Consider the following 12,378-nt stretch of genomic DNA (forward strand, 5'->3'; position numbering starts at 1 on the left):
TCAGTTCAGTGTGAGTGTACATGTGTGTCATTTTATATATTTGCCCCATACAAATTAATGCAAGCAATGACAAATTTAATGCAGCCTAGTCACAGAGATCACAGCACAGTCAATCAATTACTCGATTAAAGTAATCTATTGGCTAATTTCACCTCTATACATTCTTTATCGTCTAAGAGAGTAAAGAGAAATGTATGTGTTTATTTAGGTAAGGTTAGGTTAGCCGTTATCAGCTCCACTGCTGGACAGGGTGCTCAAGGCCATCGCATGAGTAGAGGGAGCGTTCCTGGGCACGGTGTCGTCATGACGTTAGCCTCACGGTCGAGTTGAGCGATGTACCTCATTAGCCGGCTATTACTCTCCTTTGCAAGTCAGCGACCACAAGATGAATCGATTGCTCTGTCTAAAAAATACTCAGAGAAGTCCGTCGGGCATTTCTAGGGTAGAGTTTAATCCGGTATGGCAACCATGGCAACCGGATGTCGACAACTAGCTCACACAGGACGGTCTGATGTCAAGAATAACTAGGTAGCATCGATGCTGAGGCTTGTCTCCTCGTAGGAGGGTTAGGTTAACCTTTAGCAATGTTTCAAACGAGAACGAGAGAAAGCAATGAATAGAGATTGGTCAAGGGTCGTTCACAATATATAAAAGCTTGACAACCAGTTCAACCTTCTTTCAACAAGACTCGACTACTGTCACACCCTTTCCTCCTGGACTTACTGTAGAGTTAATTGACCAGAGATATCCAGAGAGCTGCTGCTAGGCTCCTCAATAAAAGCCAAGACGATAGAGCACATATGTGCAGTTCTGGCATCACTTTTTTGAATCAGCTTCAAAGAGACCCTATTATACCACCAGGTGTGAGCTTGATTAGCCAATACAAGGGGTATCAAAATCTGCTTTTCACTGTGCCTTAGTGACATCACAAGTGGTGGTAAAATAGAGGCCATTTGAAGTACTTCTACTTGTCTACAAAGCTTTGATTGGCTTTGGTCCCGGCCTACATTGTGAACAGTTTGACCCAATTTGTCCAGTGCTTGAGCCCCAATGTCTGCAAATCCTTCATTCTCCTAAGCTAGCAAAAATATAGTCATAAAAACATTGGTATAGTCATAAAAACATTGTATTATTATTGTATGGTGCAGGTGACAACTTGTTTTATGCAGGCGAGGGCAGAGGAAGCGTAATATCGGTTCCCAAGGTCCAAAGCCGTGATCCAGATCTTCTTTACATTCAGAACATTTACCAGATGCTTTTGTCCAAAGCGACCATTAGTACACACATTCACGGATGAGTCAACCATCCAACGCGACGGCCAACACGTCAGGAGCAGTTAGGGTTAGGTGTCTTGCTCGGGGACACCTCGACACTCGGCTAGGAGAAGCCGGGTAGCGACCTAGCAGCCTTCCGGTTACAAGTCCACCCGCTCTAAACTCCTGAGCTTTAGCCGACCAGCCGTCCAATTCTCTCAACCCTTAATTTCCTCATCCTCATCCTCATCCTCAAAACGCTTATCCGGGGTCGGTTCGCGGGGGCAGCAGCTCCAGCAGGGGCTCCCCCAGGCTTCACTTCACCGGGCCACATTGACCGGCTCTGACGGGGGGGATCCCGTGGAGTTCCCCGGCCAGTGTTGAGATATAATCTCTCCACCAAGTCCTGGTTGTTCCCCGAGGCCTCCCCCCCACTGGCAGTGCCTGGAACACCTCCCCAGGAAGGCGCCCGATGGGCATCCTTAACAGATGCTCTTAATTCCTAAAATGTCTCAAATAAAAAAAACTTGTTGCTGGAGACATTTGACTGACACTTCCCCATCTCCCTTCCCCCCCCAAGGTCTGAAGTACTGGGTCTTCAAAGACAACAATGTGGAGGAGGGTTACCCTCGACCAATCAGTGACTTCGGCCTGCCCGTGGAGGGCTTGGACGCCGCCTTCGTCTGGCCGCACAACGACAAGACCTACTTCTTCCAGGGCGCCCACTACTGGCGCTACGACGACCACCTGAGGCGCATGGACCCGGGGTACCCCAAAGACGCCTCACTCTGGAAGGGGCTGCCTCCCAACCTGGACGACGCCATGCGGTGGTCTGACGGTGGGTGGGCGTCGAATACTGTGTTTGATAGCATGTTAAATACTGTGTTTGATAGCATGTTAAATACTGTGTTTGATAGCATGTTAAATACTGTGTTTGATAGCATGTTAAATACTGTGTTTGATAGCATGTTAAATACTGTGTTTGATAGCATGTTAAATACAGTGTTTGATAGCATGTTAAATACTGTGTTTGATAGCATGTTAAATACAGTGTTTGATAGCATGTTAAATACTGTGTTTGATAGCATGTTAAATACTGTGTTTGATAGCATGTTAAATACTGTGTTTGATAGCATGTTAAATACTGTGTTTGATAGCATGTTAAATACTGTGTTTGATGGCATGTTAAATATTGTGTGTGATGGCATGTTAAATACTGTGTTTGATAGTATGTTAAATACTGTGTTTGATAGCATGTTGAGTGTAGTGGTAAATGTCATTTTAAATGCTGTGTTAAATAGCATGTTCAATATTATGGTAAATATCATGTTAAATACTGTGTTAAATAGCATTTTGAGTTTAAAGCTAAATATTATGTTAAATACCGTGTTAAATAGTATGTTGAGTATAGTGGTAAATATCATGTTAACTACTGTGTTTAAATAGCATGTTGAGTATAGTGATAAATATCATGTCAAATACTGTGCTAAATAGCCTGTTCAATGTTATGGTAAATATATATAGATTTTTTGTTTGAGTACTAAAAATGTACTGTACATTTATAATGTACTTAAAACATATGAAAACATACAGAGGGAATTATTTTCTCCCTCTCCTTTGTCTTTTGTTAAATCCAGCTGTGAAAATTGGTTCTATATTTAGCCTTCTATGTCCAACGAAAATAGCCAAAGTATAGAGACACTGAACAAGAATGTGGTAATTTTCAAGTATAATTCTTTCAACACTTTGTTAAATTGTTGGATATCTTTGGGCCAGGTTTGGGCATGGACTTAACCCAACAAGAAGCTCATCATTATTAAACATCACAAAAGTCATACGAACAAATATATTCAACTCAAGCAGTTAAACTACAGTTCAAATAGAGTCCTACTGCATGTTTTTGCTTATCAAAAAGCATTGTTTTTTCAAATAATTACACAACATAGATGAATCAATAATTAATAATCATTTGGTTAAATTGTTGCTGAATCCAGATGACTGGTTTAGTGTTGAGTTTTTCAAAATGTATCAAACTTGACGCCAACTGCAACAGCCTACAGCATCAGTGATGTGGCACAGAATATCCATATTCAGTCCAGCATTCACGGTGTTGGGGGCACCGTTCAGCCGGGTCCCAGCCCCCTGATTCTGGGTCTCGAACCCCCACGTCTGCAGCTTATTTCCTTCAGAGAGAAACCCCTGCCTTCTCATGAATAACATGTCTAAAAGAGGAAAATATATTCTCTTTGGGTACTGGCGTGTGCAAAAATGGATGACTCGAGAGCAATGCTTAATCTGTGCTCCTCGCTGGAGCGCCAAGCCCCTCACGTTCTCCAGTTCATGTCTGACCTGCAGTATATCCCCATGATTCATGTGTCGAAGCTCTTAACCTGCTCAGGTGTTCCAGCTTCTTAGGTTCTGAACCTCTTAGAGGTGCTGCTGTGGTGTGTGTGCGCGCGCGCGCGTGCGTGCGTGCGTGTATGTGTGTGTGAAAGAGAACAGGCCAGACTCTAAAGAAACAGCATGTTTCCCCATCTGTCACAAACCTGCATATGCATGAGCCCAAAGCAACAGAATAGCTTGTTTTGCATGTGTGCGCACGCACACACACACACACACACACACACACACACACACACACACACACACACACACACACACACACACCTTAAGGCCTAGAAAAGTGGAGCCACTTCAAAGCCTCTGTTCTCTGTGGTGCAGGGCGACCAGGCTGAGTGGTAGAGATAGGAAGACAGAGGGAGAGAGAGAGGAAGACGGAGAAAGAAAGTTTGGGAAAAGGGAAGATGTAGTCACACCTCGGGATTTGAGCGAGATACTAGGAGAGATTGTAAGGACGGGATTTAGTGGACCCCAGGGGGTCCCTTGCAGGTGTATCTCCCATCTCTGACCAGCGTATAACCTCTTTCCCTGCTTCACATATGACTCCAGAGACAATGTAATCCGTCTTAATTGAGTCACATCACTATCACTTTAAATGTCGTGAAAATGTCATGGTACTCTATCGAGTGTTCCGTGACCACTGTCATTTTAACTGTTATGAAGCTATAATCAAACTGTTACATTTCTGTGCCGTTGTTTTGGAGAGGAGATACAATATATATGGACTGCATTGAACCCCCTGCATGTCGATTATAGCAGGATTCAAAGTATATGCAGATGTGGGATATTTAGTCGCCTGTCTGAACAGCGTATCAAATATCTAGGCTAGGGTGAGTGCATGTGTGGGCGGAAGAGGGAGAGAGAGAGTGTGTGTGTGTCTGCATCTTTTAATATATACGAAAACTATGTCAGTGACACATTTGAAGACACCTACCCATCCATACAGATGCGATGAAGTGGAGAGCCACAGAAACCTGCAGAGTGGAGTTTCTCTTGAGGGAAAGAAGAGTCGAAACCAGAATGATTGTCATTCTCACCTCAAACTTTTTGTGAGACATTGCCTGAATGAGGACACGTTTCGAGTGCTGTTTTTAACGCAGATGTTGTTGTTTTTTCTCCCTGTTTTTCAGAACTTGCATGTATATTTTGGTCTTTTGAGAGAAAAGTGAACGTGCTCCTTACTAGTCCCTGCGCATAAAATCAAGAGAATCGATTTAGTGTTCTGTGCTCGTTATCCCTCTTCTAACAACGACCCCTGACCCTCGCTCTGCTCCCTTCTCTCATCCCGTCCAGGCTCCTCCTACTTCTTCAAAGGAAAGGAGTACTGGCGCGTGCTGGCCAGCGACATGGAGGTGGAGGCGGGGTTCCCGCGGCTCATCGCCAAGGACTGGCTGCACTGCACCGAGATGCAGTCGGACTCTCCCAACGTCGAGGGCAAGTTCCCCGAGGACGGCGGCAGGCACCTCCCCGACCACGCCGAGAACGGCTACGAGGTGTGCTCCTGCACCTCAGACACTGCCTCCCCGCTGGGGGTCAGTGCCTCCCCTTCAACCCCCCTCTGGCTCCTCCCACCGCTCTGGACGCTCCTATTGGCCCTCGGCTCCGCGCCTCTATGATGACAGAGCCGGAGGGCCCAGAGTCGTTGAACTCACAAACCAGGAAGTCAGAGGGCCGAGTCGGGCCGAGAGCACGGTCAGGAGGAGGGCCTCATTGGTTAGGAGCGAGGACAGGACCAGCTTCTCATTGGTTGGGCGCGAGGGGGACAATCTGTTTGAACCGCCAGAGAAAGTGTGTACTCCTACATTGTATAGTTATGTTGCTGATTTTCTGCTATTTATTTACTATTCTGTTTGATGGACTCAAAAAGCATTTCATTATCCAAGCATTTGTTTTTTTGTTTTTTACTAAACGGAAAGCGCTACGGCATTCAACTGCCCCTCTGCCATCTGTGTGCGTCTTGAAAGGATTAGAAATCTGTTGGACAGAATCAATGCCTAGAGCCGCTGGTATGAGGAAGATATAGCCTGAAGTATATTTCCTGATGGTAAACATCCAGCGTTCTAGAAACCTACTGCAGCGATGGCTCAGCCCCACTGAAATCCAAGTTGGAAGGTGAACTACGGAGATGAATGGCCGATTGGATGTTTCATAGCGAGTAAACTGAACTGCATGAAACCTAAGTGGTATTGTTGGTGGGTACACAATCGTAAGGGCTAGTTAGTGATGGATAACTAAGAGTAAATGTTATCATTATATCAGATTATATTGACATTGACCAGCAGACACCTCGGGCATGACCTGTTGTCCAATCACAGTTATGAATAAATAAAGTGCTTTCTGTTTTTGCTTCAATTTTGGTTTTGATTCAATTGTGTTTAGATTGAGTCTAATGGTTCTCATGTATTTGTTTGACTCTGACCATTGCTATAGATCCGAACGCATTAGAACCATGAGACTCAATCAAACACAATTTAATCTAAACAAAGATCGAGCAGAAATTGCTGATTGCAGCCTTAAACCTGCATTATGTTAGTCAACCCATTGGCAAACTCTAGTTGCTTGAGTTGTCCCCATCATTTCAAGATAAACTGTCGTCTGAGATTTTTCCATGGTGGGATTGCGGGAGTGGGTTGGCATTCTGGCAAGTCAGACATTCCTTGTTGTTTTCCTCTTGCTTTACCTATCAAATGGTTTGACATGGATGGACTCGCTCATTGCCTTTGTCTCTAGACTGCACTATCGAAAAAGGTAAAGGAAACTCTTAAGAGTAACTTTGAACTCGTAATTCAGGCAGCATTAGATAACTGTGGATTTTGTTGTGTTATTTTTATATTCACGATTGGTGTATGGAACCTCTGGATGGCTGTTTATCTCAGACACTCTCTGCCCTCCCGCCAAGATGCTAATGGTGGCTAACGAATGACCAAGAGGAAGACAAGATGGCCGCCGGGCGTCTTCTTAACCTCGACCCATGTCAGCTGGATGGACCTCAAGGACTTTCTTCTTACTCTGCAGATATATTTACATACGATTCAGAGAGATAAAGATAAAGATATATTTGACATGAAAAGTCACATTAGAAAATGTCAACTGAAATAATGTACATTTAAAGTGTGTTTTCTAATGTGATACTATTTTTGTAGAAAAAATAAAGATGGGACCAACTTTGATGGCCAAATTATGTTAAAGGTGCATCTGTCTTTGCGCAGCCTACTAAAACATACAGATCAATCACAAAAATAATAACATAAGGTGTGCTTGTATCTCTTACAATTTTGAGTAATACTTAGTACCAAGTAAAGCAAGTTAAGTTTTCATTTGTATGTCTTCATTTCATACTTTTGCTGTAGCCTTTTTAAATGTAAAAACAACACTACATACAAATTGCTTTGCCTACGTTTACAGACCATTTTTTTTATCAATACATTTGGTGAAGTCACAAAAACCTTTTGGAATGAACACACCTTTGGCATGTCATTTCACTGTCAAGGCTGCTTCGGTCGGCTTCAATAGCACGGAGGCCTGGAGCTATGCGGATGGGTTCCACGTAGGCGGATTATGTGTCTGGTGGGGTATCCTGAATACAGCAGGGATGCTCTGCGATCACTTGTGTCAATAACGCCCATATGTTGGCTCTCTCTTGAGGCCAATCATCCTATGTGTGTCAACATGGATGTATTTGGAATGCATTCTACAGGCAAGTCGAATTCACATGCATACAGAAAAATACCTTGCTGTCAAAACTCAAACTGTGTGTGTGTGTGTGTGTGTGTGTGTGTGTGTGTGTGTGTGTGTGTGTGTGTGTGTGTGTGTGTGTGTGTGTGTGTGTGTGTGTGTGTGGGGCCCGACCGATATTGATTTTTGAGTGCCGATGCCGATGCCGATTATTTTCAGAGAGAAATTACAATTACGATTGAATCGGCCGATTATATATAAAAAATAAAAAAAAAGCATATAAAACAGTTTTTGATACCTTAAATATACTTTAAACACTTTTGAAGAATATGTGAATTGAATGCAGAACCTTTGAGTGTTTTAGAATACATTTACAGTCAAAAATTAGTGTAATGTAAAATGTAAAATAAATAACTAACTCCCAATGTGCTGCACTCGTGAGCAGTGACTAACACGTGCGTGCTGAGCAGTATGGTCTCACCGTTAGAGTCTACAGTATAACAAATGAACATGGCCTGGGACCTAAAGAAAAACAGGCACAACATGCTCAAACAACGCGTCTTGTGTACATTGGTGAGGTGAGCGCGCAGCTGCCTGAGCGAGCGTGCTTTCATGTTGTACGGTAAAATTCAATCTCCTCTTTTTTACTCCAGCTAAAGTTGTTAGTTAGCAAGGCGAGTAGGAGCGCAATCTGCAGGATACTAAGCGCAATAACATTTAAAAAAAAATAATAATAAAAAAAAAAAATCGGTTGTAATCGGCGTCTTTTTGGCCGATGCCGATTATTTTCAAAAAGGCTATAATCGGCCGATTAAATCGGTCGGGCCCTGTGTGTGTGTGCACGTGTTGGACCACATTAAGATTCATTCCTTATCCACCCAGAGGGTGTGGGCGACTCAACAAAAGTTCATTCTGAAAAATTAGTTAAGTTAAAAGTTAAAACAAAAAAACAAAAAAGAGTATTAAATTAAAGAAATTGCTTTGTGTTGTGATTTATCCTGCTACTAGCAAGTCATGCTCCAGCAATATTAATGAAATATTGTGGCCTTGCCTCCAGGGTTAGTAATACTACGCTAGGTAGCTAATGTATTAGCTCAGTTGGATTTAAACACTTTTGCTTACCCTAAGAGGACATTTGATCAAGAATTAAATACATTTTTAAAGATTGGGTACATTATTGTATTTCTGCTGAGATTCACCTTGCATTTTGGTCCAATTCTTAAAAAATCTTCAGAATTGATACAAATATATTTTTCAATGATCACCTGCTGATTTGTTATGCGTGTGTGTAAAATAGAAGTAAAGAGAGTAATTTAACGCCATTTTAAATAAATTGCCTACAATCAGGCATAGGTCTGATCCTTTTGGCCTTCCACGTGTGTGTGTGTGTGTGTGTGTGTGTGTGTGTGTGTGTGTGTGTGTGTGTGTGTGTGTGTGTGTGTGTGTGTGTGTGTGTGTGTGTGTGTGTGTGTGTGTACATGCATGTTTGTGTGTGCATGCCTGTGCGCGCATGTGTGTGTGTGTACCCGTCTATCTGTGTTGAAAAGACCAAAAGTGAGAGAGTGAGATGAGAGAGAGACTACATGTTCTACATGTGGTGAGTTGGCCCGCTTCCTTGAGAGTGCGTTCAGTAATCAGGTTGACAAGTGGAGTGGCTCCGGGGCCCACTGTTAGCAGCAGCAGCGCGCACCACAATGGGGCCAGGCAGAACCAATGGAGCACAGAGGAAACGCTGCACTTCATAACTGCTGTGGGACACAAAGAGGAATCACCTGCAGGGCTGAGCATGAGGAGCTAGAAGCATTTAAAGACAGCAGGCTATACAGACAGTCTACAGACAGTAGGCTACGGACAGTAAGCTTGCGAGGCTACAGACAGTAGGCTACAGACAGTAAGCTAGCGAGGCTACAGACAGTAGGCTACAGACAGTAGGCTACAGACAGTAAGCTAGCGAGGCTACAGACAGTAGGCTACGGACAGTAAGCTAGCGAGGCTACAGACAGTAGGCTACGGACAGTAAGCTAGCGAGGCTACAGACAGTAGGCTACGGACAGTAAGCTAGCGAGGCTACAGACAGTAGGCTACAGACAGTAAGCTAGCGAGGCTACAGACAGTAGGCTACGGACAGTAAGCTAGCGAGGCTACAGACAGTAGGCTACGGACAGTAAGCTAGCGAGGCTACAGACAGTAGGCTGCAGACATTAGGCTAGACAGACTACAGACAGTAGGCTAGACAGGCTATAGACAGTAGATTAGAAAGGCTACAGACAGTAGACTAGACAGGCTGTAGACAGCAGTTTAAGGAATTTAGACTATAGACTGTAGGCTAGACAGAAAGCTGTATACAGTTGGCTAGACAGTAGGATATACAGTATATAGTATGCTATATACAGGCTATAGGGAGTCTTTTAAATACAGCGACTATATAGACAGGCTACAGACAGTAGGCCATCTAAAGAAAGCTGGAAACAGCTAAAGGAAAGTAGGCTAAAGACAGTAGGCTATGGACAATAGGCTAAAGACAGTAGGATATATACAGCAGGATATGTACAGTCTGCTACAGGCTTCAGACAAAAGACTATACATTAGGATTTATAGATCAGGCTATAGACAGTAGGCCATAGACCAGGGGTCACCAACACAGTGCCCGCGGGCACCAGGGCGCCCGCAAGGACCATATGCGGGGCCCGCAGGCCTGTTCTCAAAATAGCACAACTCATTCTTGAACAACCCTTTCCCACCTTTTTTTAAGTCATTGTTGATAATTATTGTGAGAAATCATTAACATGATCAGTTTCTTCACATAGATGAGTATCATTAATCAATATTAATAATATATAACTAAAGGCAAACTGAGCAAATTTGTTATTTCAGAAGAGTGAATCAGACTGGGTGCCCTTCGTATGACTCAGTACCCATGAAGTAGCTCTCAGGTTCAAAAAGGTTGGTGACCCCTGCGATAGACAATAAGACAGTAGGTTATATACAGCAGGCTATAAAGTAGGCCAGGGGTTGGCAACCCTAGGCACGCGTGCCAACACTGGCATGTGGCAGTATAATCATTGGCACACTTAAAAAATATATATATTTTTTTTATGTTTTATTATTATTATTCAAAAATGTCCCCGCACAATACGGCAGCATAATTATTCCTACCGATTTTTGCACTTTATTCTGTTTTGGGCATTTCCTTCCAGTGCAAATATGATTAAATGAGTTACTGAAAGCAGTGTTCTGAAATGGGATCAATTGAGAAGAAAATATTGTGGCCTATAGCATCGCCTTCACATGGTTTTGCAAAGCTGTACATGTCTTAAAGATATTGATGTGGATGGTTCCAACATTCTCATATATTCTTGTTTTTTACATTTCTCACAGTGCAAATATGTTGAATGAGTTTCTGAAAGTGGTGTGTATTAAGATGGGACATAATTATAATTTGTAAGCCCATGTAGCAAATATAACAACAACAAAAAACATTTAAAATGTTGATGCATGATTGTGGACTATATGGAAATAATACAATTCCAGGTCTTCTGGAAATGTTTTTGGTCGCTGCGTCATAATTCAGCTTAATATTTAATATATTGTTGCTTAAGGCACACTCATTAACAAGAAAATGCCAAACTGGCACTGCATGTTGAAAAGGTTGCTGACCCCTAAAGTAGGCTATAGACAGGCTATAGATTAGGTTATATACAGCAGGCTATAAACTGGCTGTAGAAAGCAGGCCATATACAAACGTTTTGCTCTGAGCTACTCATTATACGGTCTGTTACTGTTCAATTCTTTGTCACGTGAATCTCTATGCAGTCCTTGAAAAAATATTCAAACGAATATTGGCTACTACTAGCCTGCATATCTTTAAATCTATTTGATATTTGATGTACCTAGTGGTGGTTTCTCAGTGGTGTCAGTGCTTTGTATGTAGTCTATGTTTCTCAGTGTCACACACACACACACACACACACACACACACACACACACACACACACACACACACACACACACACACACACACACACACACACACACACACACACACACACACACAAACAATCTTTGTAGAATCCTGTTACATGGCTTTGTTCACGGTCTCACTGTATCTACCAGAATTGAGTGGCGAAGTCACGCCCCTTCTGGTAGAGCCCATGGGACATATAAGATCGAAATATACGAATGGGTTTTAATGTTGAGAAAGTAATTATCTTCTGGTCCCAGTCCTTATATGCCCCAGATTACACATATGTTGTTTGTGGATTAAAATAAAAAAAAATCATGTCAAGAGTTTGACCGTTTATTGTGCAATTGTTCAGTTAAAGGCTGTAGAGAAAACACAATGAGAAAGACTACATGTCTAATATGTGCCGTCACGCTCCCTGCGACCGGCGTGGACAAGACCGACAATCTCCCCATCGGCGTAACTGAAACTCTCCACATGCCCCAACTTGTAATGGTTTTCACCTCTTTTGATGCTTTTTTCATCCCCTTGGAAAAAAACTAACATTATCAAACTTCAAGAAATTGTTGAGTTTTCTTTGCATGACAAATTATCATTTAAATCCACAAACAACATATGTGTCTAATCCAGGGCATATAAAGACTGGGACCAGAAAATAATTACTTTCTCTCCATTGAAACCCATTCATATTTTTCGATCTCATAGGTCCCATGGGCTCTACCGGCAGATTCGTGGTCCTTTGATGCTAGTCGGTTGGCCAAATTGTATTTTGGAACTCCGTTGCCGCCCTCTGGTGGCGGTGCATACAACAACAATGCTTAGACAGGCATATCGAACATTTGCGAAACGTTTGAACGACTAGACACCGACGAATGAGAAATCTACATACATTTTCTGCATACCAAAACAATAGCGTGATTTTGTGAACCTCCATGATAACGATGATCCATTCAAGGAGAACGTCCCCTGACGCGGGGCCGCAGGAAAGAAGGCCCGGGAAACGTACCGCACGTGAGGAGAGTGCGCGAGCTGATTGCCGTCACGTGTTGCATACAAATGACGCACGTGGCCAAGTGGCCGCAGGTCCCA

The 12,378-nt window shown here is 43.0% G+C and overlaps 1 protein-coding gene across 1 annotated transcript in view; it reads left to right on the forward strand.

Moving 5' to 3' along the window:
* LOC130381274 (matrix metalloproteinase-17-like) overlaps window positions 1-7,106 on the forward strand; it is a 65,184-nt gene extending 58,078 nt beyond the window's left edge. The window contains exons 9-10 of the mRNA XM_056588770.1: window positions 1,834-2,091; window positions 4,947-7,106. Of these exons, the coding sequence (XP_056444745.1) occupies window positions 1,834-2,091; window positions 4,947-5,269 (581 nt within the window). The 3' untranslated portion in view covers window positions 5,270-7,106. The remainder of the gene's footprint in view (window positions 1-1,833; window positions 2,092-4,946) is intronic.
* Window positions 7,107-12,378: the final 5,272 nt, after the last annotated feature.

Source organism: Gadus chalcogrammus, chromosome 4, assembly GCF_026213295.1.
Source record: "Gadus chalcogrammus isolate NIFS_2021 chromosome 4, NIFS_Gcha_1.0, whole genome shotgun sequence".
NCBI lineage: Eukaryota > Metazoa > Chordata > Actinopteri > Gadiformes > Gadidae > Gadus > Gadus chalcogrammus.